The sequence below is a fragment of the Macrobrachium nipponense genome, chromosome 9 (genome assembly GCF_015104395.2).
Source record: "Macrobrachium nipponense isolate FS-2020 chromosome 9, ASM1510439v2, whole genome shotgun sequence".
Classification (NCBI taxonomy): domain Eukaryota; kingdom Metazoa; phylum Arthropoda; class Malacostraca; order Decapoda; family Palaemonidae; genus Macrobrachium; species Macrobrachium nipponense.
Window position 1 is genome coordinate 95325504 of NC_061110.1, and position 14154 is coordinate 95339657.

The window sequence follows — 14154 nt, forward strand, 5'->3', positions numbered from 1 at the left end:
GAAAGCTAGGGCACAGGAAGAATGAATGTCGGTGGGCGTTGGGAGCTTGCTTCGGGTGTGGGCAGACAGGGCATTTGGTGAGCGAGTGTAAGAAAGATAGGGATGTTAAGTGTTACAGGTGTGGGCAAGTAGGGCATATAGCAAGTGGATGTCGAGGTACTCGTGTGACTGAGGTTTGCGGTAATTGCGGGAAGAATGGTCATTATGCTAGGATGTGTAAGGAACAGCGGGCAAAATGTATTGAATGTGGAATGGAAGGTCATGTGGCGAGTGTGTGTAGGCGAAAGAGGATGAGTCAGGTTGGGAGTTCGGGAAAACTAGGTACAAAGGGATCAGTTGGGTGGGTCCTCTGGTGTGCGGTCAGTAAGAGTGATGCATTGTGCGTGAAGGATTGTTGCATGAAAAAGGGTTTGGAGGAAGAGCTCATGAATGTATGAGTGTAAAAGTGAGATGCAAAGGGGTGTGTTTGGTTGCTTTGATTGATACTGGGTGCAGTGTCAGTGTTCTTTTTAAGAATGGATGTGACAAGTTGCGGAGTGAGTGTGAAATTAGGAAATGTAAAGGGGAGGTACGAGGAATAGGAAATTTGGGTATGCCTGTGGTGGGAATGTTGCGTGAAAATGTAGAAATCGAAGGGGTAGTGATGGAGGAAGGTGACTTTTATGTGATCGAGGGAATGAGTGATAAGTATGATATGTTGTTAGGATACAGGTTCTTGAAGAAGTGTGGGATGGTGGTCCATCCGAGCAGGAATATGATTGAGTTGCATAGGAAGGGGAATGTACATGGAGAGTTGTACTTGGATGGGGATGGAGGAGTAAGCAGTAAAATATGGAAGGGAGTGCCGTTGGTTGCGAAAGAGAGTGTAAAAGTGCCGCGAGAAGTTGGAGAAGTTGTTAGTGTGAAAGTTGCGTGGCCCGATAGTCTTGGGGTTGTCAAAGGTGACAAGTGTGCATATGTGGTTGAGGGTGTGGATGCGAACAGGTTGGTAAGAGTGAGTGTGCATGTGTACGACGGGATTTTGGATATGGAGAATCCTCGGGTTTTTGTGGCCTCATTGCCGAGTGTTAGGAAAAAGCGAGTGCGGGGTATACGTGAGGGTGATTGTGTGGGGTTGTTGTATACGTTGGTGGATGTGGATGACGAAAGATATGTTAGGGTGCGGCGGGTGATGACAGGTAGCATGAAAAAAAGTGATGAGTGGAAGTATGATGAGTTGAGAGAAAGAATTGAGGTGGATGAAAATGTTGGTGATGACGAGAGGGAGCGGTTGATGCAGATGTTGTGGGATAGGCGGGGTGCGTTGAGTCGGGGTGACAAGGATTTCAGGGGATCTAAGCTTCCAGAATTCAAGATAGTTTTGAATGACGATACCCCCATATATCAGCGTCCCCGACACTTTTCTGCGCCTATTGCCCGAGAGATTGAGGAACAGTGTGAGGAACTTGAGAGAGTGGGAGTGATCGAGAGGAGTGAGAGTGCTTGGAATAGTCCCATAGTCCCAGTACGCAAGACAGATGGGAGTTTGAGGATGTGTGTGGATTACAGGAAGGTGAATGAAGTGACTGTGAAGGAGCGATTCCCGATGAATGTGGTGTCTGATTGTGTGTATAAGATGCATGGGATGAGTGTTCACAAAATTGGATTTGGTAAGGGGCTATTACCAGATGCCTCTTGAGGAAGGGAGCAGGCATGTTACGGCTTTTTCGAGTGGTAGCTGCCACTATCAATTCAAGAGGTTAAGTTTTGGATTGGCTAATGCGCCTGCTGCCTTCCAGAGGGCGATGAATGTAGTTTTGGCTGGATTTGATAGAAGGAAGGTGACTGTGTTTATAGATGACGTTTTGATTGCAAGTGAGACTGTTGAGGAGAATGTGGAACTGCTTGAGAAGGGTTGGTGTTTGGAACGGTTGGAAGAGGTTGGAGTGAAAGTGAAGTTGGAGAAGTGTACGTGGTTGGCTGGGGAAGTGGAATTTCTTGGTCATAAGGTGAGTGCGAGTGGTGTAAGGAAGAGTGAAAAGTTTGTGGAAAAAGTAAAGGAGTTTCCACGTCGGGAGTTAAAGGGTTTTTTGGGTTTGATTGAGTTCGGGAGGAAGTTCGTTAGGGATTGTTCGGGTATAGGGAAGCCGTTGACTGAATGGACCGGGAAGAAAAATTGTACTAAACTGAGGTGGGATGAGCGAATGGTGGGAGCATTTGAGAGATTGAAAGAGGAGGCTGCTAGGGACGTCACCTTGGCTTTTCCGGACTACAGTGAGGATGCCAGTAAGCTTGAGTTGTATGCTGATGCTAGTAAGTTTAGTATGGGAGGATGCTTGGTGCAGATGCAAGAGGTGAATGGGGAGGGACAATTGAGAGTGATTGCGTATGTGAGTAAAGCTTTTAATAAAGCAGAGCTTAAGTATTCGGTGGTTGAGAAGGAGCTTGCGGCAATAAGGTTTTGTGTGAAAGCGTTGAAAGTGTTTTTGTATGGGGTAAAATTTGTCATAAGGACAGATCATCGGCCGTTAGTTTATATGATCAAGAAGGAAAGTGTGAATGCTAGGATTGCGAGGACAATTGAGGATTTGAGTGAGTTTGATTTTGGCTTAGAATATGTGCCGGGGAGTAAAAATGTGATTGCTGATACGATGTCTAGGATGCATGGTAAGGACAGTGGTGTTGTGAAAAGTGACTGGGATCCGAATATGGTACCTGAGGGGTTGGTTGTAAAAGAGAGGTTTGAAGGGAATGACAGAATGTGTGAATGTTGTTTTCAGCATTGAAAAACTTGGAAGGTAAGGGTCTGGTTGAAGAGGTACCCGGTAGTGTGAATGAGTTGCGAGTGAAGTTGATGAGTGATGTGCAGAAGGAAGTGGCATGTGCGGAGGAACAAGGTGGGCAAGGAGAAGTGTTGCATGAATTGTTGTCAGCAGTAGCGGAGTTGTTTGGAATAAAAGTGTTGTTGTATTTTGGATGGGACAGACCGGTTGAATATCGAGGAAGGGTGAGTACAGGTAATGAACGTGGGGTTTTGATGATTCAGTGCGGGGAACGTAATTGTAATTGGTTGGTTACAAAAAGGGACTGTGAAGGGGATCTGAGTCAGAATTGTGGAAATGGGGAGTTAGCTGAGGATGAATGTGATGAGGAGGATTGTGATGTGGATAACCAGGTGGACGTGGTAGTGAATGTGTGTATGCATGGGACTCGAGGGAAAATGGTGACGTTTGTCCAAGTAAATGATAGTGAGTATTGTAGTTTGGTTGACACAAGGGCACAAGTTTCCTTGGTGAGTGGGTCAGTGGTGAGTGAACTTGAGAGATGTGATTGGGAAGTGAAAAGGCAGTCTACAAGTGTGAGAATACATGGGTTGGGACAAGGAAGTGTTTTAGTATGGGAAGAGGTACGGTTGAAGGTTAGGTTGGGGGATCTTGAAGTAATGCATAACTTTATAGTCATAGGAGAAAATGATATGCCATCTTGTTTTTTAATAGGGATAGATTTTTTGAGGATCCACGATATAGACGTAGATGTAGGAAATGGAATTCTTAGAAAGGGGGGCAGGCAAGTAGCTAGGATTCAAGATGGTAATGTGTTTGTAGCAAACTTTGTGGGTATGATTGATATTGCTAGGAGTGAGAATGATCTGTTGAGTGAGGAAGAGATTGAGGAAATGCAAAATAAGTGCCTGGAGATAAGTGTGTTGCGACAATGTGTTTTGGGAGGAGTGCGTGTGGAAGACTGGCCATGTGAGTTGGATGTATATAAGAGGGTTGCTAAACGTTTTGTGGTGTGCAAAAACATAGTGTACTTTTTGCATCAGGAAGGGGTGTATGACAAGGAAGTGTATGTGCCAGTGTTTTCTGTTGAGTCAGCTGTGAGTATGTGTTTGTTGGTGCATGATCGGTTTGGGCATATGGGAAAAAATAAGTTGTGGGAATGCATGAGAGAGAGATTGTATGCTCCTGGGTTGAGTAAGATTTGTGTGGATGTGGCTGTCACGTGTGAAGACTGTCAGAGGGGAAAGTATCAGAGTGTGCATGCAAGTCCACCTGTGTTGCGATTGCAGATGAAAGAGCCGTTTGAAATGCTTGTGATTGATTGTGTTTCTTTGCCCAGGACTGCGAGAGGACACGTGGGGATGATTGTGATGGTGGATCACATTAGTAAATTTGCTTATGGTGGTTCCCATCAAGATAAGAGGAGTGAAACTGTTGCACGAATGGTGGGTCAAGTGATGTTGCCAATGTGTGTGTAAGCGGCAAAAATGTTGAGTGATAATGGACCTGAGTTTGTGGGATGGGAATTTGAAGAAATGTTGAAGGAATGGGGTATTGTGCATGTGTATTCTACTCCGTATATGCCCAGTGCGAATGGGTTGGCTGAAAGGACTGTTAGGACGATGACTGAGATTTTGCGAATGATGAGTAAGAGCGGACAAGGATTGGGATATGTATGTAGGACGTGCAGTTTGGGGATATAATGCCACACTGCAGAAGAGTATAGGTATGTCTCCTTGTAAATATGTGTTGAATTTTGAAAGGATTGTCAGACCTCGGTTGGGTCTGTCAGAAGGTGATCGGGATTTGTGGAAGAAAGCGAGTGAAAGGTTTGAGAGTTTTAAGATTGGGGATAAGGTGTTGAAAGAGGTGGTTGAGATGGGAAGAATGAATGTGAATAAAGTAAGGGAGAAATTTGAAGGGCCTTTTGAGATTTTGGAAGTGGGACCGAGTGGATTGAGTTATGTTTTGGGGAAATTGCGAGTAGGTGGGGGACTGGATGAGGTTAGGGCACACCATAACCAGCTCCGTAAGTGGAGGGAAGTACCACACTATGTTCAGGAGAATGCGATGAGTGAGTGGTTGAGGGTGAATAAGTATGAGCCGACTGTTGGTGAACAAATTGGTCTGGGAGATCGACAGTTGGTGTTGGTTGAGTATGGAAGAAAACAGAAGAGTGTGGAGAGAGGAAGTGGAAGGGAAAAGCGTGAACGGCATGGTAAAGGGGTTGGTGGTAGGGTGCAAACGGTTGATAAAGCGTGTGCTACGGATGACTTTGGGGGAATGAATGATACTTGTGGTGTATGTGGATTTGAGTTGACAGGGACAAGTAAGACTTCAGTGAGAAGGAAACTGAATAGTGAGGAGGTGGTTGATAGGATGGATAAGTCTTTGCAGGAGTTTGACAGAAGTATGGATGAACTGAGTGGTTTGGTGGCCGAAATAGGGGAGATGTTGGAACCAGAGTTGGAAGACATTGGTGAAGTAGTGAATGGAATTTGGGAGGATGGTAGTGAGGGAGATAATGGGAGTTTGAAAGAAAGTGGTTTGGAAGAAGTGAATGGCGATGTAACTGAAAGAGTGTATGATGGTCCTCAAACAAGATCCAGGGACCTGCATCTGAGCATCCTTGGTGTTGCGAAGGCAATTTAGTGTGGATGTTTGCGAGTGTAAGGAGATGTTGTTCAAATGTAATGGGGGAGGTAATATGGAGGAGTAATTTTAGTTTATATTTGACAACATCTACAAAGGTTGTGTGAGAGAGAGAGAGAGAGAGAGAGAGATTGGTGGAAGAATGAATGGGAGTGGTTAGATGGCGGTCGGAAGCATGTCTGTTGTGGCGCTCTGTAGGTAGTCAATGGAAGTCTGTTACGAGAGTTGTAAACAGTGAGGCGTCTGGTCAAGTCAGTGTTGGTTTTGGCAGCAGTTTTCCTTTGGTGTGTCGTTGTTTGGGTGTTATTTGATAGATTTTGGGGTTGTGAAGTTGTTGTGCGTGTGTCTGTCTGGTTGTGGTGAGGTTAAGAAGGTTGGTGGTGCATTTTCGGTGTCTGTTAGTGGTGGTTGGGGCAGGGTTGGTTTTGGCGGGTTGTTGTACTGCTGTAAGTCGTGTGGTTGTCGTGTTTTTTCAGGCGGTTGGTGTTCATCTGCATTTAGTCGTTGGGTTATTGAGTTTTTGTGGGGTTGTGGGTCCCGGGTGGTTGATTTGTGTTTGGTTGTCGGCGGTGGTTGTGTGTTGGCTTCCCTATAGCCTATATCCAGTGGACGACAGCACAGCCTAGTCCTAGGTATCAGAAGCCAGCGGTGAGTACCTGTTTGTGTTTTTTGTTCGGTATGTAGGTATTGGGGCAATTGTCCTGCTGTGTTTTTTAGTGTTAAGTGGAAAGTGTGATTGAGGGTGGGTTTGATAGCCAGACAGGTTAAGTTTATGTGGGGAGGTTACTTGTTTTTGTGATCCCGCCACATCGTCTTCAGTTAAGAAGTTCTTACCATCCAAGTTGGTTAAGAAAACTCCAAAGGAATCAAGGCCTTCGCAACAGCCCTTTCGAGGCAGAACGTTCGCTCGACCCGCCTTTAGAGGTAAGAGAGTACCCGCGAAAAGAGGAGCCAAGACCACCTCTGAACAATGAGATCTCAGTCCTCCAGACGACAGTGGGAGCCAGACTTCAAGGTTTTTGGGAAGTTTGGCAGAACATGAAGGCAGATCCCTGGGCTGTCAACGTAGCTCGGGAAGGGTACAAGATTCCTTTCTTAAAGAGACCTCCTCTCGCAACATCTCCGAGAGCCCTCGGGGCAAATTACAACGATTTAGTGAAGAAAACGGCTCTGTGGGAGCAAGTAGCTTCCATGCTAGAGAAAGGAGCCATAGAACCTGTTCTGGATCACGAATCTCCGGGATTTTACAACCGGTTGTTCCTGGTTGCAAAGTCCTCGGGAGGTTGGAGGCCAGTTCTGGACGTAAGTCAACTGAATCTTTTCGTAGAAAAGACCAAGTTCACTATGGAGACGAACGATTCAGTGCTGGCAGCGGTACGTCCAGGGGACTGGATGGTGACCCTGGACTTACAAGACGCATACTTTCATATTCCGATTCATCCAGGAAGCAGGAAGTATTTAAGGTTTGTGATTCAGGACAGGGTCTTTCAGTTCAAGGCCCTGTGCTTTGGCCTTTGAACAGCCCCCCAAGTGTTCACGAGGATGATGTCCAATGTGGCGAGATGGTTGCACTTAAGAGGGATCAGAGTGTCTTTTTACCTGGACGACTGGTTGATAAGATCCCAATCAAGAAGTCAATGTCTGGAGGACTTGAATCAAACGTTGAACTTAGCAAAAGACCTAGGTCTTGTGGTAAACATGGGAAAGTCTCAATTGAATCCCCAACAACAGATAGTTTATTTGGGGATTCAGATATCGTCAGTGACTTTTCGGGCTTTTCGTCCCCCGAAAGGCAAGCCCTATGCATTTGGAAGGTGCAGGACTTTCTAGAGAAAGACCGATTGCCTCAGCAGAGAGTGGATGAGTCTACTGGGCACACTCTCTTCGCTAGAGAGGTTCATTTCTTTAGGAAGACTGCACATGAGACCTCTACAGTTTTTCCTGAAGGATTCATGGCCAAGAAAATTGCAACCGGATTCCTTCCAGTTTCTGAATTCCTGCCGAAGTGAAGGAGGAATTAAAGTGGTGGCTAACTCTAGGCAGGTTAGCAAGAGGGATGTCGCTTCAGCAGAAGAGCCAGACCTCATCTTGTATTCCGACGCGTCGGACGCGGGTTGGGGTGGAGCGACATTAGGCCCTCAAGAGGTCGGGTGGGGACTTTGGAGCAAGGAAGAAACAAGTTGGCACATAAACAGGAAGGAACTGATGGCAATTTTCTTGGCCTTGAAGCACTTCAGAGAGTGATTCGAGACAAGACAGTGCAGATCAACTCTGACAACACCACGGCTCTGCATACATCCGCAAACAAGGAGGACTCATTCTTTTCCCCTCTACAAGCTGGCAAAGGAAGTTCTGCTTTGGGCGGAAGAGGAAAACGTCGTGCTGCTCACCAGGTTTATACAGGGGGAGAAAAATGTGAGTGCGGACCTGTTGAGCAGAAGAGAACAACTTCTCCCGACGGAGTGGACTTTGCACATGGAGGTTTGCCAGAGCCTGTGGAAGTTGTGGGGCCGTCCGGTAGTAGATCTTTTTGCGACAGCCAGAACAAAAAGATTGCCAACCTATTGCTCTCCGGTTCCAGATCAGGAAGCAGTGGCGGTCGACGCATTCCTGATGGATTGGACAAACTTAGATGTTTACGCTTTTCCTCCATTCAAAGTACTGGGGAAAGTTATGAAGAAGTTCAGGGAGAGCCAAAGGAACGAGGATGACCTAATAGCTCCGTTTTGGCCGGCCCAAAGTTGGTTCACAGAGGTACTGGAATGGACAATAGATATGCCAAGAACTCTTCCTCTAAGAGTAGATTTACTTTAGACAACCCCGCCCACTTCGACAGTTTTTTCAACAAGAATACCCTCGCTCTGGGTCTGGACTGCGTTCAGACTATTGAAAGTCTTGTCAGAGCGAGGGGATATTCTAGAGAGGTGGCCAGTGCAGTGGTTAGATCCAGAAGAACCTCCACAATTACAGTATATCAGTCGAAGTGGGAGAATTTCCGGAAGTGGTGTAAGAACAGGAAAGTGTCTTCATCCAGTACCTCTGTGACCCAAATCGCAGACTTCCTTCTATACTTGAGGAAGGATTTAGGATTGTCAGTTTCTACAATCAAAGGCTATAAAAGTATGCTAACCTCAGTGTTTAGACACAGAGATCTAGACATCTCGAATAACTTAGACTTAGAGACTGATTAGGTCATTTGGTACCAAGAAACAACCCCAATGCAGGCCACCTGCTTGGAACCTCGATGTTGTCTTGAAGTATTTAACCTCTAGCAAATTCGAGCCTTTAGAGAAATCCTCTCTGAGAGATGTTGCTAAGAAAACTATCTTTTAGTCGCTTTGTGGCAACAGCTAAAAGAGCTAGTGAGCTTCAGGCCATATCGAAGAAGGTGGGATGGAGACATGGCAACGCATGTGTTCATTCCAGGAAGGTTTCTTGGCCAAGAATGAGAATCCGGCTAATCCTTGGCCAAGATCCTTTGAAGTTTTGGGTCTTTCTGAGTTAGTGGGTCATGAGCAAGAAAGAGTTCTCTGCTCAGTGAGAGCATTGTGATTTTATATGGAAAGAACAAGAGAGATCAGAGGGAATTCTGATGCTCTTTGGTGTTCAGTTAAAGACCCCAGTAGACCCATGACGAAGAACGCTCTAGCCTTCTTCATGAGAGAGTTGAGTAGAGAAGCTCACATGTTGTGTCAAGAGCAGAGCTTTGGTATTTTGAAAGTGAAGGCTCATGAAGTCAGGGCAGTTGCGACTTCTTTGGCTTTTAAAAAGAATTTAGCCCTCAAAGAAATTATTGAATCCACATATTGGAGAACTAATTCAATATTTGCGTCTCATTATCTTAGGGATATTCAGACAACCTTTGATAATTGTCAGACGCTAGGTCCATGCGTGTCCTCTGGTACAGTATTGGGCAAAGGAGTTACTACCCCATAACCTTCTTTTAAGCTAGTTGATTTTATTAGGTGATGGTGTTTGTGTTTTTTTTTTTTTTGGTCGTCTGAGAAAAGTGTTGTGTACTTTTATCAGTCTTGTTAGTATTATCTTGGTGTGGTGTGTGTGTAGTTCAGGTAAATGATCTATTACTAGCTTGAATGCCGTGGCATAAGAGGGCTGTACGGTTCTGTCAACACATTGGTCACGTCCAGTTGTCAGTTCCAGTCTTAGCTTCAACATACAGGACACTTCCTTGTTTAGAGCTCCTAAGGTTTAAGCAGGCTTAGAGGCAGGACCTATGAAGTCAGCTACCTTAGCAGGTAAGGAACCTAGAGTAAATGGATAATTTTAATTATTTATACTCTAATAATGTTGCTGTCTTTGACCCACCTCCAAATGTGTCAATCAGCTATATATATATACCTTCCAGGTAAGTGTCATACATTAAAATGAAGTTTTTATGTTAAAACAAAGTTTAATGTATACTTACCTGGCAGGTATATATAATTTAATGCCCACCCTCCTCCCCTCAGGAGACAGGGTTCAGAGAAAATCTGGCCCAAATGGGAACGGTTCCTAGCGCTAGCGCCACGGTAACGGGGTGGTGGTTGCCTGAACTACTAATAGGTTACTAGCGTTTTCCGCGAGTTTTGAAAATTTCTGCCAGGTGGAACAGAGAATATAGCTATATATATACCTGCCAGGTAAGTATACATTAAACTTTGTTTTAACATAAAAACTTCATGTTCATTCAGTATCTTCTTTCTGATGTGAGGTTCTATGGTTGAAACACAGGGTACAAAAATATCTGTATTCTCTGAGACTACATGGTGAAGGATCAGATAAAATGGGACAGGTCTTCCAATGATGATGGATGGCTAATTCAAGTCTGATCACAACCTGGTTTTCAAATCATAAAGTGAGCTCGAACATACGAACATACACACAGATGACATAGATTACAAGTCATGTAGGCCGTTTGGGTTATAGGTCACTGTGGTTGTCTCAAGCAGGAAGCTTTGACAAGTTTACTAAACAATAGATTTAATGACCACATATGACGGCAAACCAGACACTGACTGATACAACATGTCATCTTAGCCTACTTTATCTTATCTGGTCTGATCGCATTCCTGCAAGCAAATTGGTTGACCTCTTGGGTCATTGAATTTAATTAATCATAGTTTTAGTTTTTATATATGAAATAACATTCCATATTTTTAATGTATACCTAAGGGCTTCATTTTTTAGGGATGTATTCTATATTCCTGGATTTTCTGTGGTCTGGCAGTGGCCTGGTCCCAAGGTGTCTGGATTTAAGAGGTTTGTGAGGGTGTGAACAAAGAGGTAGGTAGAAGTGTACTGACTTTATTATAGGCAAGGGAAATTCATATATACAACATGCGGGCGGAAATGTGGTGTCCGACCCGCGAAATAGTAAAAAATGGGTCGGCGACAGCTGATTTGTGTTTCTTAGGAGGCATATAATTATGAATATAAAAGTATACAAAATTTGATGTTACATGATACATACATTGGCGGAAAGCCCGCTGAACACTCTCTCGAATGGAAGTAAGAACAACGCGATTGTAGGAATATGTACAATGAATTTGCAGATAAAGCGTTGTCCTTACAGGTTAGACTGTAACAACCTTATAGGTATGGATTTCGTGGATCCTGATTATGATGGTAAATGCATGTACCTTCCATTAAACAACAGCGTGCATACAATATGTAGTCTTGTTTTGGCATCAAAACCGTCTGCTAGTCTTATTCTGACTATTTCTTGACAAAAATAAAAATCTTCCCTGTGACTATTAAAGGTTCCTTCAGGTCAGATTTTTCTGATAAAAGATTATAGTGAATTATAGAATTTTTAAAAACTGATTTTTAGTAGAAAAACATTACTTTTACCATACTTGCCCTCCCCCCGTCCCTTTGTTCTGTTGCACGAAGTGAGACATCATAGGTGGACTGAGAGGAGACCATAGTTGCTCTGCTAACCTGGAGTGGACGAGAGGTCTTCTGTAATGGGGTGTGTTAAAGTAATAGATTTTTATTGCTAAAAAATTATCATTTATAGATCTTTTAAGGTTAGCTTTAGTTTAATTTTTCTAATTACAGTTTTGGTGTGTGTAGTGTGCATTGGAGTATGTTATTACATCACAACATTAATGGAAACACAACAAGAAACTACAAAGCCAGTTATTGGACCCTTGGCATCTGCTAGGGTACATGTGAAGCTGGACATTGGCTTCTATTTGCTTATATTTGCAGGTAATTGTGAAATTTTGGTAATTTTGATTATCTTAACACAGTTTTTAGCTTGGCACCTTAATTTTTCTTACTTACAGGTTTTGTTGTTTGTAAGATAAAGCTTCAGCAGAGTATGAATTAAAATTTTCATACAATGAACTTACCTGTCAGATATATACATAGCTAAGACTCCGTCGTCCCCGACAGAAATTCAAATTTCGCGCCACTCGCTACCGGTAGGTCAGGTGATCTACCTGCCTGCCCTGGGCGGCAGGACTAGGAACCATTCCCGTTTTCTATCATATTTTCTCTGTTGCCGGTGGTATCAACATTGTTGTTACTACCTCCTGACTGGAATTCGCTTTTCAAGACCTTATTGATCATCTTTATTGGATTTCTTGGTGACGTACTGGATCGTTGTTTTGGCATTCGCTACTGTGGACTGGATTTGGACTTGCTTTTGATTTTTTCTAATAGAATGTCTGATTCAAGTGTTAGTGTGAGAGTGTGTGAATGTAGGCTGCAAGGTGAGGATACCGAAGGCTTCGGTTGATCCTCACACTGTATGTCGTAAATGTAGGGGGTTTGACTGTTCTTTGGCTAACACCTGTATTGAGTGTGAAAAGTTGGATGCTAATGAATGGAAGACTCTAACTTCTTACTTGAAGAAGTTAGAGAGGGATAGGATTAGACGGGCTGCACAAAAGAGTGTGAGTACAAGGCCGATTGAGCCTTTTTCTGAGTCTAAATCTCCTTTTGTTAATGAATATGATTCTCCCTATGTATCTGAATCCTCACAGGCTTTGCATTCGGATTCGGCTTCTGAAATCGCCAATCTGAAGGCTACTCTTCGTAAAATGTAGACAAAGATGGCGGCCATGCAAGGTAAGGCTAGTGATTGTGAATTACAAAGTGAAGTGAGTGTTCCCAGTGTTGTGGAGGGGGCGTCTGACCGTCCCTGCGATGCTCCCAGGCCTAGACCTCTTCCAAACTCACATACCCAGAGGAGTAGGAAAGTCGAAAGTCGTACGGAGGTTGTGGGGAATCCCCAACGGTCAGGCGTCCCTTCAGCAGGTTCTGTTTCGTTACAGTCTGCTCAGGACCGCTCAAATAGAAGCGTCCTACGAGATTGTTTCTCGTCGTCCGGTTCTCCTTCACCTAAACGAGGGTGGAAGGACTCGGATCTTTCTAGGCCACTGAAAAGGCATTGGAAAGAGCGCACGTTCGACTCGAGCCCGGAGCGCTTCTCGGAGGAAGTCCGCTCTATCAAGAAGGCTAAGCTGGTTTCGACGCCTCCTAGAGCTGTATTTGATGATCGCACTCCTTCGAGTTCTCCTGCTTCTTCTATTGAAGAGGACGCTGGGGTGGCTTCCAAGAGGATTTTGCTTGCAGTTCAAGAGCAGATTGCCTCTTTGGTTGGAGTTCTTTCAAGGGATCCCCCTCGCAAGAAGGACGCTAGACTTCCTATTAAGAAGTCTCATCTTCTTTCTCCAGCCAGACGTGAAGCGTCCGCCAGACATGGGACGTCTTCCAGGCACGAAGAGTCGTACAAACGTCAGGATCTATCCGAGCGAGTTGCTCGAGATCAGGATACGCTCAGGCCTGAGGCGCCAGCCAGGCGCGAGGATTCAGCCAAGCGCGAGGCGCCAGCCAAGCGCGAGGATTCAGCCAGGCGCGAGGCGCCAGCCAGGCGCGAGGAGTTGCGTGAGGCGCCAGACAAGCGCGAGACGTCAGCCAGGCGCGAGATGCCAGCCAGGCTACACGCTCCAGCCAAGCGTGAAGCGCCAGCCAAGCGCGAGGCGCAAGACAAGCGCGAGGCGCCAGCCAAGCGCGAGGAAGCTGTTCAGGCACGAGAAGTCAAGCAGACGCGAGACTTCTTTTAGACGTGAGAGAGAGTCGGTTCACTCTATGAGCCCCTCTCCTAGTAGGAGTTTGTCACCAGTAGAGAGAGAACGGGATGAAGATCCTCTCGTTTTTCAGGCCGATTCTCCACAAGGTGGAGAAGGAGATTCGGAAGAAGAGGGTGACGGGAGAGAAGGAGTCTCGAACTATAAAGTTCTAACTGACCTTCTTTACGAGAATACGGAGATTCTTTAACTCCTGCCGCTCCTCTTCGCCTAGATCACTGTTTTCGAGTGCGATTGTGCCTAAGTCTTCGTTGGTCTTGAGATGAGACCTACGATCTCTATGAAGAGAGCGCTTCAGTCCTTAGACAAATGGATGTTGTCTAAGAAGGATCTGGGCAGGACCACCTTCTGTATGCCTCCAGCCATACTTTCTGGCAAGAGAGGTTTCTGGTACCGAACTGGGGAGAACATGGGCCTTTCTCTTCCAGCGGCAGCCGAAGCGGACTTTTCAACCTTGGTTGACTCGTCAAGGAGACACGCTTTGAATGGAGCTCGCGTGTCTTGGGCTATTTCGGAGACGGATCATCTCCTCAAGGGACTCTTCCATATTTTGGAAGTGTTTAATTTTCCTAGACTGGTCCCTTGGGGTGATGTCTAAGAAAGCTCATGACTCGGATGGTCTTGACCCCGAAGTCATTCTC

General features: G+C 45.2%; 1 protein-coding gene across 1 annotated transcript in view; it reads left to right on the forward strand.

Moving 5' to 3' along the window:
* LOC135218660 (transmembrane protein 127-like) overlaps window positions 1-14154 on the forward strand; it is a gene marked incomplete in the record, with an annotated part of 67128 nt that overhangs the window by 48193 nt on the left and 4781 nt on the right. The window contains 1 exon segment of the mRNA XM_064255107.1: window positions 11475-11627. Coding sequence (XP_064111177.1) covers window positions 11475-11627 — 153 coding nt within the window.